General features: G+C 42.8%; 1 protein-coding gene across 6 annotated transcripts in view; it reads left to right on the forward strand.

Moving 5' to 3' along the window:
• Positions 1–14256, forward strand: part of slc8a3 (solute carrier family 8 member 3) — a 518329-nt gene that overhangs the window by 455954 nt on the left and 48119 nt on the right. For all 6 annotated transcript variants that reach the window (XM_063052126.1, XM_063052143.1, XM_063052133.1 and 3 more), the window contains 2 exons: positions 4732–4856; positions 13790–13889. In XM_063052126.1, the coding sequence (XP_062908196.1) occupies positions 4732–4856; positions 13790–13889 (225 nt within the window). The remainder of the gene's footprint in view (positions 1–4731; positions 4857–13789; positions 13890–14256) is intronic.

Below are 14256 nucleotides of genomic sequence, written 5' to 3' on the forward strand. Positions count from 1 at the left end.
ACTCCTGCTCCTATTTCTCATCCTCCTGTTATGTTCTTCAGATTCCAGCACCTGCAATCTCTCCTGTGTCTTCAGGAAAGGCCCAATGGGTTACAGATATTGGCAGAGTCGTCAAAACTTGATCACTGTGCAGAGGAAGAAACTGAAACCCTTCCACAGTCATTGCAATGTTTCTTGCATCCTACTATTGTTGCCAAAATTTAGGCGGGAACGGGGTAATATATATCATGCACCATGGAAAATGCTGTCTGTGTCCATATGTATGTTTATATTATCATCTTATTGGACAGCAAAGTCAAGTGATCTATCCAATGTACAGCAGGGTAACATCAGCATAGACATTAACCCTGCTACGGCTTAAAGTATTAAAGACTAAATATGTAAATAGTTTTAAAGTTGTGTCAATAAAGCTTTGTCTCGATGTAAATATATACAAAATACAACATTAGTTTTTGATGTGTAAATGACTAAAAACATTACGAATAACACCTTTCCTGAAGTAAGTTGTGGTCAATTATCAATGAAGAAGCAAGCGGAGGTGAAGCTGATTGGAAGGATGGGCTGTGCGGGTGCATTGCAAAGCCGAGGGGCAACATGTTCAAGATGGGGTTGCAGGTGGAGAGTGAATCGTTGGAGTGAACGATTTGTAGAGGAGTCGATGCAGAAGAGTTTCGATGCCTGTCCGTGTACTCTGGGTCCGAGGTGGATCACTCCAAGCGGCGAACCGATTTCGTGAGACTGAGAACAGCTTCGGCTGTGTCGCTGCGCCGGGACCCAGGTCCTAGAGTGAGGCACGACCTAGTGCTTGGGCAATTTAAACGTGGTCCAGATAAACTGAAAAGCCCGAGTGTCGGCACCAGAGGCAAAGGTCTGGCTGATTTTGTTCACTTGCCCGTGATGTTCATACCCCTCTCTGGAGGCTGTCGGCCCCGTGAGTTTCACGGCATTTTTTGACCTGCTAAGATGAACTGAGATGGCCAACGTGAGTAGGCTTGGGCCTACTCTGGCTGCTCAGGGGAGCGGATCTAGGGAGTCAGTCTGGTTCAGAATGCTGTCGTTTGCTTCTATTGTTTGCATGATGTGTGTGTGTGTGTGTGTGTGTGTGTGTGTGTGTGTGTCTGCGTGTCTGTGTGTGTGTCTGTGTCTGTGTTTTCCCTTGTTTATGGTGTCTTTTTAATTGAGTTCTTCGGGTTTCTTGCCTTGTGGCTGCCTGTAAGCAAACAAATCTCAAGGTATATAATTTATACTTTTTTTGATAATAAACATACTAGAATTTTGAATACATGAAGACATAACTTTTTTTATTTTTGTAGCATGTTTGTTCACTCACACAGTTTGCTTAGACATAAGATTTTTGGCTACCAATAGCAATACACACAAAGTGCTGGAGGAACTTAGTAAGTTAAGCAGCATCAACAGAGGAGAATAAGCAGTCATCACTTTGGGCTGAAACTCTTCATCAGGGCAGGGAAGGAAGGGGCAAGACACCAGAGTAAGAAGGTGGGGAGATGGAAAGGAGTACAAGCTGGTAGGTGGCAAGTAGAAGACACAAAAGCCAGGATTTCCTGGTGGCCACCCATTTCAATTCGACTTCCCATTCCCTTTGTGACATGTTGGTCCATGGCCTCTCCTACTGCCTATTCTGAGGTAAAACTCAGGTTGGAGGAACAACACCTCATATCCGAGTGGCCTGATAACTTGAATATTCATTTCTCTAACTTTAAGTAATTTCTTCACCTCACCCTTCTCTCTTTTTCATTCCCCATTCTGGTTCCCCTTTCACTCATTCTCTTCAAAAGAACATAAGAAATAGGAGCAGGAGTAGGCCTTCTAGGCCGTAGAGCCTGCTCTGCCATTCAATAAGATCATACTTGCTCTGGCCATGGACTCATCTCCACCTACCTGCCTTTCCCACATAACCCTTAATTCCCCAACTATGCAAAAATCTTCTAACCTTGTCTTAAGTATATTTACTGAGGTAGCCTCCACTGCTTCATTGGGCAGAGAATTCCACAGATTCACCACTCTCTGGGAAAAGCAGTTCCTCCTCATCTCTGTCCTAAATCTACTCCCCTAAATCTTGAAACTGTGTCCCCTAGTTCTAGTCTCACCTACCAGTGGAAACAACTTTTCTGCTCTATCTTATCCCTTTCAAAATTTTATATGTTTCTATAAGATCTCCTCTCATCCTTCTGAATTCCAGTGAGTACAGTCCCAGGCAACTCAATCTCTCCTTATAGTCTAATCCCCTCATCTCTGGAATCAACTTAGTTAACCTCCTCTACGCCGCCTCCAAAGCCAGTATATCCTTTCTCAAGTTAGGAGACCAGAACTGCACGCAGTACTCCAGGTGCAACCTCATCAGTACCCTGTACAGTTGCAGCATAACCTCCCTGCTCTTAAATTCAATCCCTCTAGCAATGAAGGCCAACATTCCATTTGCCTTCTTGAAAGCCTGCTGCATCTGCAAACCAACCTTCACCTCACCTGCCCATCACTTCCCTCTAGTATCCTTCCTCTTTCCTCTTCATCAATGGTCCACTGTCCTCTCCTATCAGAGTCCTTCTTCAGCCCTTTACCTCTTCTACCTCTTACCTCCCAGCTTTTTACTTTACTCCACCCACCTACCTTCGCCCTCTCCTGGTCTTATTTATCACCTGCCAGCTTGTACTCCTCCCCCTACTCCCCTCCACCTTCTTTTTCTGGTTTTTGCCCAAAACATGGACCATTTATTCCCCTATATTAATGCTGTTTGACTCGCTGAGTCCCTCCAGCATTTTGTGTACACTGCTCAAGATTTACAGCATCAGCAGATTGTCTTGTGTTTTTGGCTTCTAATATTTTAGAAGAAATATAATTATAGTTCCAGCCTTTGACAGCAGTAACACTTTCATTGGATGCACCTTAAGATCATTCAGACGTCAATATTTTGTGCTTGTGAGAAACTCAGTTGAATGAGTTGAAAAATCTTTGGCTACATTGCTATGTCAAGCTTAATACAGCTAGGGAGAAGATTGGCTTTGAACTGCTGCTAAACTTCAAGTGAGGAACATTCTGAGGACAAAGCTGAATGAAATAAAATACAATGAAGCTCTTTCCTATCAAAAAGATTTAATTGAGACACAAAATCCACCCTTGATCCGTTAAACACATGCGCTATGGTTGCATCTTTGTTGTGGAGTAACAATTATCCGTAAGACTTCATTTCTTGTCTTTGAAGGCGGACAAAAATCACTGCACTTACTTGTAACAACAGCTTGCAATTATATAGCACTTTAAATTAAATAAAATGTCTTAAGGGAATATAAAGGGATTTTATCAAAGTTTCGCCCTGAGATACACCAGGGGTGTAGAGCAGATGGCTGAAGGCTTAGCCCTTGGTTTTACGGAGCATTGTAAAGGAGTGCAGAAAGATAGGGAGAAGGAGGGACCTAGGGTAGGAATGCCAGAGGCTAACCTCTGAGAGATTGAAACCACAGCCACTTGGAGATTCTGAAGGGCGGAAGAGCTGGAGGAGGAAACAGAGAACTGGAGGGGGTAAAGCCAATGGTGTATGATGTATGAGAGCCTCATAAAAAGGACAATTTCATGCCAATTTCTTTATCTAGCTTTCTTCAGCAACTTCCATAGGACCAAGAAGCAGCGAGATGGAAACCACAGTTCTTACTGTGCCTTAACACGTCTCCTGGAGCAATGGAACATCTTCTTTTAGTTTTTCCATTGATAACCCAATTATCTCTTCCATTTAATAAGCCCAAATCATGGAATCCTGGAGTATAAATTATCTGGTAGCAAGACATAGGCTTGCCATAGTGGATAGACTCAAAGGATAGGTGATGAGATTGAAGGGAGAATTACTTGGAATTTCTCCTGTATGCTTTACAGTGGCTGGTACAAATCTTATTGCACAAGTAATATCCTACGTAGATGACAAATCAACTAATAGCAGGGAAGGTAATTCATTTTCAGGATTCAGGTGCTACTTTAAACCCCAGATACTCAGTGACGGACACATCTTTTAATCTATTATTATTAGTACAGAACTATATTGAAGTATCAGACTTCAATGTCCACTTCGAATGCTCATTTTTTTCATATTTAGACTTCTTTGGTGTAACAAAGTTCTGTTAGAAGTTGTCAACTTTCAAATCTTTGTGTGAGAGAAAGAAGGAAATCAGTCATGCATGGCTTGATCAGGATCAAGTATAATAATTATACAGTTCACATTGCAACAACTGGTTGTTGCTGTTCATTAAAAAAAACATGTCCTGCTCTGATAACTGAGAAGAGGGTATGGATACCTATGGTTTTGTTGGGGAAACATGATGAAAAGTTGCAGAGAATATTACAAACAGTAACTAAATGGCCTTTCAATTTAGGTATAGTTTTGATTTGGTTTTAGTTCAGTTTGTTTTCACCAATATGTACTTCGTGGATGTAAGTCACTGAAGACTGCAGCCCAAATATTGCAGTGAATTCTGTTGTCTTTATTTTACATTTATAACCAACATGACTGCTTGTAGGTAGCTTGGATCAACAGGGAAATTGAATTAAGCCATCAGAGCAGAGCAGCATCTTTGCAAATTTGCTGTTGATGTATATGTGGATGCCTTTTGAAAGGTCTAAAGGCAATGGGATGGGCAGGTATTGTGGGATGGGGTGGAGAGTACACAAGAACAGGAAACACCACTCTGCAGTTTTAGTTGATGAAGTAAACTCTTTGTTTTGCAGAGGATGCTAACCGTAAACTGACAATTGAGGAGGAGGAAGCAAAACGCATTGCAGAAATGGGGAAACCCATTTTGGGTGAACATCCAAAATTGGAGGTCATCATTGAAGAATCTTATGAATTTAAGGTAAGAAATTAATTTGTTTCATCTTTAAACTATTACGGAGTACTTTAAACTATTATAGATCCATTCATAAAGTTAAATAATGGAAAGAAGCAAATGTTAATACTAGCAAATATACAGAATAGTGAATTGGGGACAATAAGATAGTAATTTTGTTCTCCCTCACCTCCTGCCTCCCCCAGGTCTAGGTAGAGGAAGTAAGTAAAAATGTTCTTACTCCTAACAAGTCAAGTCAAGTTACTTCTTATTGTCATTTCGACCATAACTGCTGGTACAGTACACAGTAGAAATGAGACAATGTTTTTCAGGACAATGGTGCTACATGAAACAATACAAAAACTACACTGAACCGTGTAAAACAACACAAAAACTACACTAGACTACAGATCTACCCAGGACTGCATAAAGTACACAGAACAATGCAGGCATTACAATAAATGATAAACAAGACAATAGGCACAGTGGAGGGCAGTAGGTTGGTAGTCCGATGGCTTGAGGGTAAAACTATTACATAAATAAACAGCTGTACTCCCGCCGAGTATTTCGCTGGAGTTGGATGTAGTCCAACTTAATGTCCATTGGAGAGCAGAATGGACAGGAGAGCCAGCGGCTAGGACTTGCTTTTTTCCTGGCACAGACTCCTGCCTGCTCTCCTCGCTTCCACTTCCTCGCACACCGCTTACGACGTCCCTACCTCCGGCCACTGGCATCAGGCGACTCCAAGGACTGCAGGCCTGATTCTCTCAGCAAGCCAAGATCGCTCAATTTAACCAGCAGATCTTCATGAAGGTTTGTTTTTAGGTGATCTCTGTATTGTAGCAGCATTTGGCGATGGTAGATAGTCACTCTGTTATCCATTGCCCTAAACCATAACTGTGCCTTAAAATTAAATTAAAAAACAAATTAAAGTAGCACCAGATCCGAAAGGCCGCTGCTGCTGTGCTGCGACGCCTGCTGGATAACCATTGTTCTGCTGCCTCTGGGTTAAAGAAAGAGGGAAATCTGCTGGGGTCCTTGTTCCCATCAATGCTTAGTGACCCCTGTGTGAGAGACAAGAGAATTAAGTCAGGGTTCCTGTTCCCAATCACTATCCATTGACTCGGGTTAGAGAGAGAAGGGAATCTGCAAGGCTTCCTATTCACCATTTCCTTTGGTTTGTCCTATTTTCTACGCTACCTTGCCAACACATACATGCATGACTTATCAGTACTGAATAATGCAAATTAGTAAGTATATTTCCTGGGGAACCCCTACCCTTACATGGAATAATTTCTTTTTGACCACAATATTGTCCTTGGTAATCTACTCTTTGAGGTACCCTTCCAATTCTGTCCTGGGGAATCCTAAGCCATCTGCCCTCCAAGATTCTCATTATAAATTCTTCTAGAAATCATCCACCCTTTCAAAAACCTGCAACTTACACAAATCCCTCACGTCTTCTTCATGTCCGCTTAGATGCTGGACAATTGAATTTGTTGAAATGAAACATTTTCTGTTCTGAATGGCCGAAGATGTACGCGCTTGTGGCAGTAGTTGATTTACTCGGAAATCTCCATATCTCACTGTGGTCCACTAACTTTAGCTTATTAAAACTGCTTGTTACCAAGATCCAGGTCCCATCTTTGCTTCCTCAACTCTGATGGGTACAAAACTGAACATATCCAGAAAGCACCTGGAACAGAAATGGCACAACCATCCACTCCTATGTTTGGATACACCATTTTTATGCAAGCTTTGTCTTTCTCTGCCCCACAACCCACTGCCAACATGAGGCTGTCAGTTTTACATATGATGCATTGCAGAAAAACATGGACAGTCAAGTGACAGAAAAAGTATAGTACAAAGTATGAAATAACGGATTATGGCAGATAGAACATAAGGTGTGAAAGTGTTAGTTCTAAAGAGAGTCATGCAGAAATTAGCAGACTATAATTAAGGACACCTTGGAAATTCTCTGCAGATCAGAGACAGACAGCACAAAGCAGTAAAAATTAATACATTTATGAATATTACAAATTAAGTTTTTGAGGAGGTGACTGAAGAATTCGAAGAGGAATGATTCCTGAGGACAATTGATAAAGTTCCTCAGAGGAGATCACTAACTGAAGCTGAAGCCCATGCATTTGAAGAGAGACTATTGAGAAAGAAATTAGCTCCACAGCTGGAGATGGAAGGTGAGGATATTGGGTACATACCCATATGGGCCACATGTGGAGAGAGGTGCCCTGCAAGGATGTTTTTGGACTTCAACCAATCATCATATTTATAACCAATTTGTTTGATGGGATGAAAAGTCACATTCAAGTGTTCTGTTGACACAAGGGACATAAAGTAAGGCGACATCATGAGCAGTGAAGATGGATGTAGGGCTGTGGAATTCTGGAAAGTTTGAGCAGTCCATCCCCATTAGTGAGTACAGACTACTTAAATCTGATTGTGTTGAAACAAAGTTAGTTATGATCCAGTTTTCCCTTCTTCCCTCTCGCAAAAGATACAAGAGCTTGAGAGTATGTAGCACCAGACTCAAGGGCATCTTCCATCCCACTGTTATCAGGCTCCTGAACAGACAGCACATACGCTAAAGGTGAATTCTTGTTCTCCTAATCTACCCTGTAATGCTCCTTGCACTTTGTTTACAATGCACTGCACTTTTGCTGTAGGTGCAACACAATATTCTGCATTGTGCTTTCTTTTTTTTACCTTGATGTGCTCAGGTATGGCATGATCTGCCTGGGTGCCATGCAAATGTTATATCTTGGTACACACAACAGTAATAAACAATAAGACAATAATATATAGAAGCAGAATTAGGCCATTTGGTCCATCGAGTCTGCTCTGTCATTTCATCGTGGCTGATCCATTTTCCTCTTAGCCAAAATCCTCTGCCTTCTCTCCTTAACCCTCATGCCCTGACTAATCAAGAATCTATCAGCCTCTGCCTTAAATATACCCAATAACTTGGATTCCACCGCCACCTGTGGCAATGAATTCCACAGATTCACCACTCTGTAGCTAAAGAAATTCCTCATCTGTTCTAAATGGACATCCCTCTATTCTGAGGCTATGTCCTCTGGTCCTAGACTCACCCACCATAAGAAACATCCTCTCCACATCCACTCTATTTAGGCCTTTCAACATTTCCATAGGTTTTAATGAGATCCCCTTCATTCTTCTGAATTCCAGTGAGTACAGGCCCAGAGCCAGCAAATGTTCCACATATAATAAGCCTTTCAACCCCAGAATCATTTTTGTGAACCTTCTTTGAACCCTCTCCATTGTCAGCGCATCCTTTCTTAAAAACAGAGCCCGAAACTGCTCACAATACTCCAAGCGAGGCTTCGCCAGTGCACTTGTGCTGAAATCTTTACAAAATAATTTTTCTTAAGTGGACCATTTTGTATTACCAATACCATTTGCAGCTCCCAGTGGCCTCAGGCAGAACATCCTTATCCCAGCTGGGGTGTGTTGATGAAGCCTCTAAAGCCTTTATCATCCGCAAATGCCGGAATATAATGACATGAATGAATCCTCTCATTTATTTGCTTTTTGAGCTTTTCTTCCTCCATCTCTAAGCTCACTTCTTCTGAGCCACAGAGAACAGAAAGATCCCAGGTTTGTTGGGAATATTGCAGGGGACAAAAATGAGCTCTCCCAGTGGAGAGACTCAGACCTGAATTACGAGCTCTCTTTTTTTCCACAGATGCTGCCTGACAAGCTGAATTTTTCCAGCATTTTCTGTTTTCATTCCAGATTTCCAAAAGACCCTAAGAATAGGAACAGAAATACCTGTAGGCCATTGCTTCACTTTGAATATATGCAATAACTTGGCCTCCAAGGCCATCTGTGGCAAAGAGCTCTTCGGATCCACCACCCTTTTGCTAAAGAAGTGCCTTATAATCTTTGTTCGAAAGGGACGCCCTTCTAATCTGAGGCTGTGCCCTCTGGTTCTAGGTCCATGCACAATAGGAAACATCCTCTCCATGTGCCCTCTATCTAGGCCTTTCAATATTCAATAGTTTTCAACGAGATTCCCTTTGATTCTTCTAAATTCTAGTGAGTACGGAGCCTGATCCATCAACGCTCCTCATACAGGAACATTTTCAATCCCAGGATTATTCTTGTAAACCTTCTCTGGATCCTCTCCAATGCCAACATATCCTTTCTTAGATAAGGGTCTCAAAACTGCTCACCATACTCGAAACAAGGTCTGGCCAATGCCTTATAAAACTTCAGCATTATATCCTTGCTTTTGTATTTTAGTTCTCTCCAAATGAATGCTAACATTGCACTTACCTTCTTTACTACAGACTCAACTCGTAAGTTCACCTTTAGGGAATCCTGCGCCAGAACTTCCAAACCCCTATGTGCTTCTGTTTTCTGAACCTGCTCCCCATTTAGAAAATAGTCAGTGCTTTTATTCCTTCTACCAAAGTGCATGACCACACACTGCTAAACACTCTATTCAATCTGCCACTTCTTTGCTCATTCTCTTAATCTGTCCAAGTCTTCTGCAGACTCTCCACTTCCTCCACTCTACCTGCCACTCCACCTGTTTTAGTGTTATCCACAGACTTGACCACAAGGTCATCAATATTGTCATCCAGATTACTAACATATCATGTGCAAAGTAATGGGCCTACACCGACCCCTGCCAATCACCGCTCGCCACCAGGAGACAACTAGAAAAAGCCACTTTAATTCCACATCCCATTCCCATTCTGACATGCCTATCCACGGCCTCCTCTACTGTAAAGATGAAGCCACACCCAGGTTGGAGGAACAACACCTTATATTCCGTCTGGGTAGCCTCCAACCTGATGGCATGAACATCGACTTCTCTAACTTCCGCTAATGCCCCACCTCCCCCTCATACCCCATCTGTTACTTATTTTTATACACACATTCTTTCTCTCACTCTCCTTTTTCTCCCTCTGTCCCTCTGAATATACCCCTTGCCCATCCTCTGGGTCCCCCCCCCCCCACCTTGTCTTTCTTCCCGGACCTCCTGTCCCATGATCCTCTCGTATCCCCTTTTGCCTATCACCTGTCCAGCTCTTGGCTCCATCCCTCCCCCTCCTGTCTTCTCCTATCATTTTGGATCTCCCCCTCCCCCTCCAACTTTCAAATCCCTTACTCGCTCTTCCTTCAGTTAGTCCTGACGAAGGGTCTCGGCCTGAAACGTCGACTGCACCTCTTCCTAGAGATGCTGCCTGGCCTGCTGCGTTCACCAGCAACTTTTATGTGTGTTGCTTGAATTTCCAGCATCTGCAGAATTCCTGTTGTTTGCCACTTTTATTCACACTCTTTGCCTTCCGCCAGTCAGCCAATCTTCGAGCCATGCTTTTTATCTTTTTGTGTAATACCATGTTTAGCAGCCTCGTGTAGCATTTCTGAAAATCCAAGCAAACAACATGTAACGACTCTGCTTTGCCTATCTTGCCTGTTATTTCCTCAAATAATTCCAGAAAATTTGTTAGATAAGATTTTCCCTAAAGGAAACCATGTTGAATTCAGTCCATTCTACCATGTGCCTCCAAGTACCTTGAAGCCTCATCCTTGTTAATGGTCTCGAACATCTTGTCAGCTTCTGAAGTAAAGCTAACTGGCCTATAACTTCCCATATTTGCCCCCCTTTTTAAAGAGTGGAGTGACTTGCAATTTGCCAGCCCTCCGGAACCACTGCAGAGTCCAATAGTTCTTGGAAGATCACTACTAATACCTTCAAATCTATTCAGGTACTTCTTTCAGAGCCCTGGGGCGTAATCCATCTGGTCCAGGTGACTTACCTACCTTCAGACCTCTCAGCTTCCTAAGCATCCTCTCCTTGTTCTCAGTTGCGGAGGGCACGTATGGTATTATTAACCATGATGAAATCTCAAGAAACCCTTTGTAACTCCCGTTAATATTGAAAGCTGCAGAAGTTATGCTGTAATATCACTGACAGCCCCGTCTGTGTTTCCCATCCAGCTCAGTGCCCAGTTCTGCAACCTGTCACCAGTGCATCGGACAATGGAAAGGCAAAATAGAGACCAGTTTGAAAGAGCAGTGCACCCTAATTGGTGCCTGCTTGCAGCAGAGCTCTTAATACCCACTGCGCCAATTAAAACAGACCATTCCCAGTGTTTCGTCAGGTGCAGTGTCACTCCCGCTGACCCTGTCAAGGCCGCTATGGTACATATGGGGAGTGCTGAGTGAGATGTGGTAACGTGTTTGAGCTCACCTGCAAACCTGGCTCCAACTCCCCATGCTGAGAAAGTGAGAGAAACGATGAGACATGCGGGACACCGCAGGGCAGGAGAACACATGGAATTAGTCAAACAGTAATTCCTCTTCTAAAAGTAGTACTCTCTTATTGTAGCATTACAAATAAAAAACAAAACAAACAGCAAACTTGGCACTCTTCTGGCTTTAATTAATGACAATAGAACCACAACAATTAAACCTACTCACAGTGATTGCTGTAGCGTTTTGTCAGTACCAGTGTCAAGCAATCTTACAAAATAACAACTATTTTGCTTGATTATCATTTTCCCAGCAAGATTGGAAGTTCCAGCTCCCAAGGCACTCACACTAGTTGCGAAGTGCACTTTAAGGTTTATGCAGAATTGCTGGACAGCCTGATCAGTTGACCAGTGTGGCTACTGTTTGGATGTTCATGTTTAAATATGCACTGGGCTGTGCCGATGGATAAAGCGAAAGGGGGATATTGGAAAGTACAGGTCTAGGACTTTGGGTTTTCTAATAAATAAGGCTTTCTTAGACAGCCCTTCAGGATCGGGCAATCAGCCTAGCAAACCAGCATATCTTTGGGATGTGGGAGGGAGGCAAGTATCTGGGGAAACCAATGGACTCACAAGGGAGATCTTGAAGGTTCCACACTGACAGATTCAGGGGTCAGGAAAGAACTCAGACTGCCTGAGCCCAGAGGTAGTGGCGTCGCCTGCTGTACCACTGTGTCTTTTCCTTAAAGTGGTCAGAGGCACAGCAGTAGTGTTGAACGTGGCTTTCAGCAAAGTGGTGACTGTTGAGCCAGTGACTCTGTAGTAGATTGGAAATACTGTACTTGTTTATAAGAGGTATGTCCCTGCTAACAAAAAGAAACTTTGTCGCAATGAACAGCACGGGGAGAAACACTTTATTTCCAATGACCACCTGATCAATAAGATTCATAAAATTTGTTGAAATACCCTAACTTAGTCTTATTTGGTAAGTCTAACGCTTAATACTGAACTGGTGAATACTGGTGTTAAGATGTCCATGTGGGAAAATACCTAATCGCAATAATATCTGATTCAATTGGTTGATAGAATTTAAGGAACAAGGTATCTCCAGAAGTAAATTTGAAAAAAAAAATTTACTTTGATGAAATGGCAGAGCATTTGGAAGGGGTTGGTTGGATAAATCATGATGTGTGTTGACAACACCATGACAGAATATAAATAAAAAGCTTTTAACAGCAAGTTTAAAAACAAAGCACATTATGTACCTTAAGAATGGGTGAGTTTTTATGAAGTCCCAAATGACTGGTCAATAACAAATGTTATAAGTAAACTGGGACTACAAGTGCTATACACGGGTAAAAAACAACGCCAGGTTTTATTGGATCAGCTAACAGTAGATTTGTAGTCATTGCAATGGCTTGCATATTCTTAGGTCGTGTTGGTCGTTAATGCAAATGATACATTTTACTGTATGTTTCAATGTACATGTGACAAATAAAATAATCTGAAATGTGAGAAGTAGGTGAGAAGATCATTGATTATATTCAGTTATTGAAAGATACTCAATAAAGGAAGTCTCAAGCAAATGCACACTTTGACTCTTGAGAATGACTGGCAACCGACAGCAATTAATAGTGCTGATAGCAATGAAAATGTTAATGTTTCCTAAACTGGAATTATGCCAATGTACATCCAATTTTTCAAATAGGGCAAAAGCAGAACTAGATAATTATAGGCCCATTAGCTTGACGTCAATAATAGGTCAGATATTCCAGGGTGTCCTTGTAAATGCGATATTTGACCAACTAGGCAAGGGATTATCAAAGGTATTTAACATGACTTGCAAATGGGAAGGCTGTGCCCCAGCAACTTAAAGTTCTTCAGGTTTACAGAAAGTCTTTCTAGACATGTATCACACACAAAGTTGCTGGAGACACTGAATAGGTCAGGCAGCATCTGGGGTCGGGGGGGGGGGGATGGGATGAACAATCCAGCTGAAACCCTTCAACAGAAGCAGAAAGGTAGCGAGCAGAAGCTGAAATAAGCGGGTGGGGGAGGGGACAAGCAAGAGCTGCTGGGTAATTGGTCGTAGGGGGAGGTAGGAAGTGAGAAAGAGCGTGATGTGAGAAGCTGGCAGCTGATAGGTGGAAGAAGCATAGGCCTGAAGGAGAAGGAATCCAACTGGAGTGGAAGCAATGGAAAGGAGGTGAGGAACCAGAGGAAGGTGAAGGTGATGAGCAGGTCTCATGATGGTGGGGAGGGGAAAGGGAAGAAGTAAAGGAGCTGGGGGATAAGGGAAAGCAGGAGATTAGGGGGTGGGAGGACAGGGCGAAGTGGTTAACATAAGTCAGAGAAAATGATGTTAATGCTGTCAGGTTGAAGACTACCAAGACAGAATATGAGGTGCTGCTCCTCCGACCTGCATTTGGCTTCACTGTTGCAGTGGAGGAGGCAATGGACAGAGACGTCTGTGTGAGAATGGGAATTAAAATGGCTGGCCAGTGGGAGATCCTGGCACATGGCAGCTGGAGTAAAGGGAACTCCCAATCTGCTTCGAGACTCAACGATGTAGAGGAGGCCACAGGGGGAGCAAGTATTTGGGACGAGTTGGAGAGCTTATTCAAAGAACTGGTAAATGCAGGGTGAGTTGAATGTTATTGGGTGATTCATTGTGCATTAGATCCGGTCATTAATTCTGCATCCTCTAACTGGCAGAGCACAGTGGATAAGCTCATAAAGAAGACGAATCTTGCGCTTGTGGTCGGGACACATTCCTGGCGGGATCAGTTCATGGAGGCCATCACAGTCAGTGCAGGTGAGGTATTTATCCAAGTGCATCCGATTTATAGACTGCTTTTAACATAAGCTGTAACTTCTTTTGATCGTGCAAAGTAAAACAGACCTGTGCACCGTCTGCTTGCCTGTAACTCATTACAGCAATGGCTCACTGCCGGAGATCCATGAGCCTGTCCTCGTTTGGGGAATGGAGGTGGAGAGGGTCAGTAGCTTTAAATTCCTTGGCGTTAACAGATCAGAGGATCTGTCACATAAAGGTCATCACTGAGAAGGCACGGCAGCACCTCTAATCTCTTAGAAATTTGCATAGTTTCGGCATGTCACCAAAGACCTTAACAAACTCCTATTGACGTGCAGTGGTTGCATCCTGACTGGTCGATTCATGG

This window comes from Mobula hypostoma, chromosome 1 (assembly GCF_963921235.1).
Source record: "Mobula hypostoma chromosome 1, sMobHyp1.1, whole genome shotgun sequence".
Taxonomy (NCBI): domain Eukaryota; kingdom Metazoa; phylum Chordata; class Chondrichthyes; order Myliobatiformes; family Myliobatidae; genus Mobula; species Mobula hypostoma.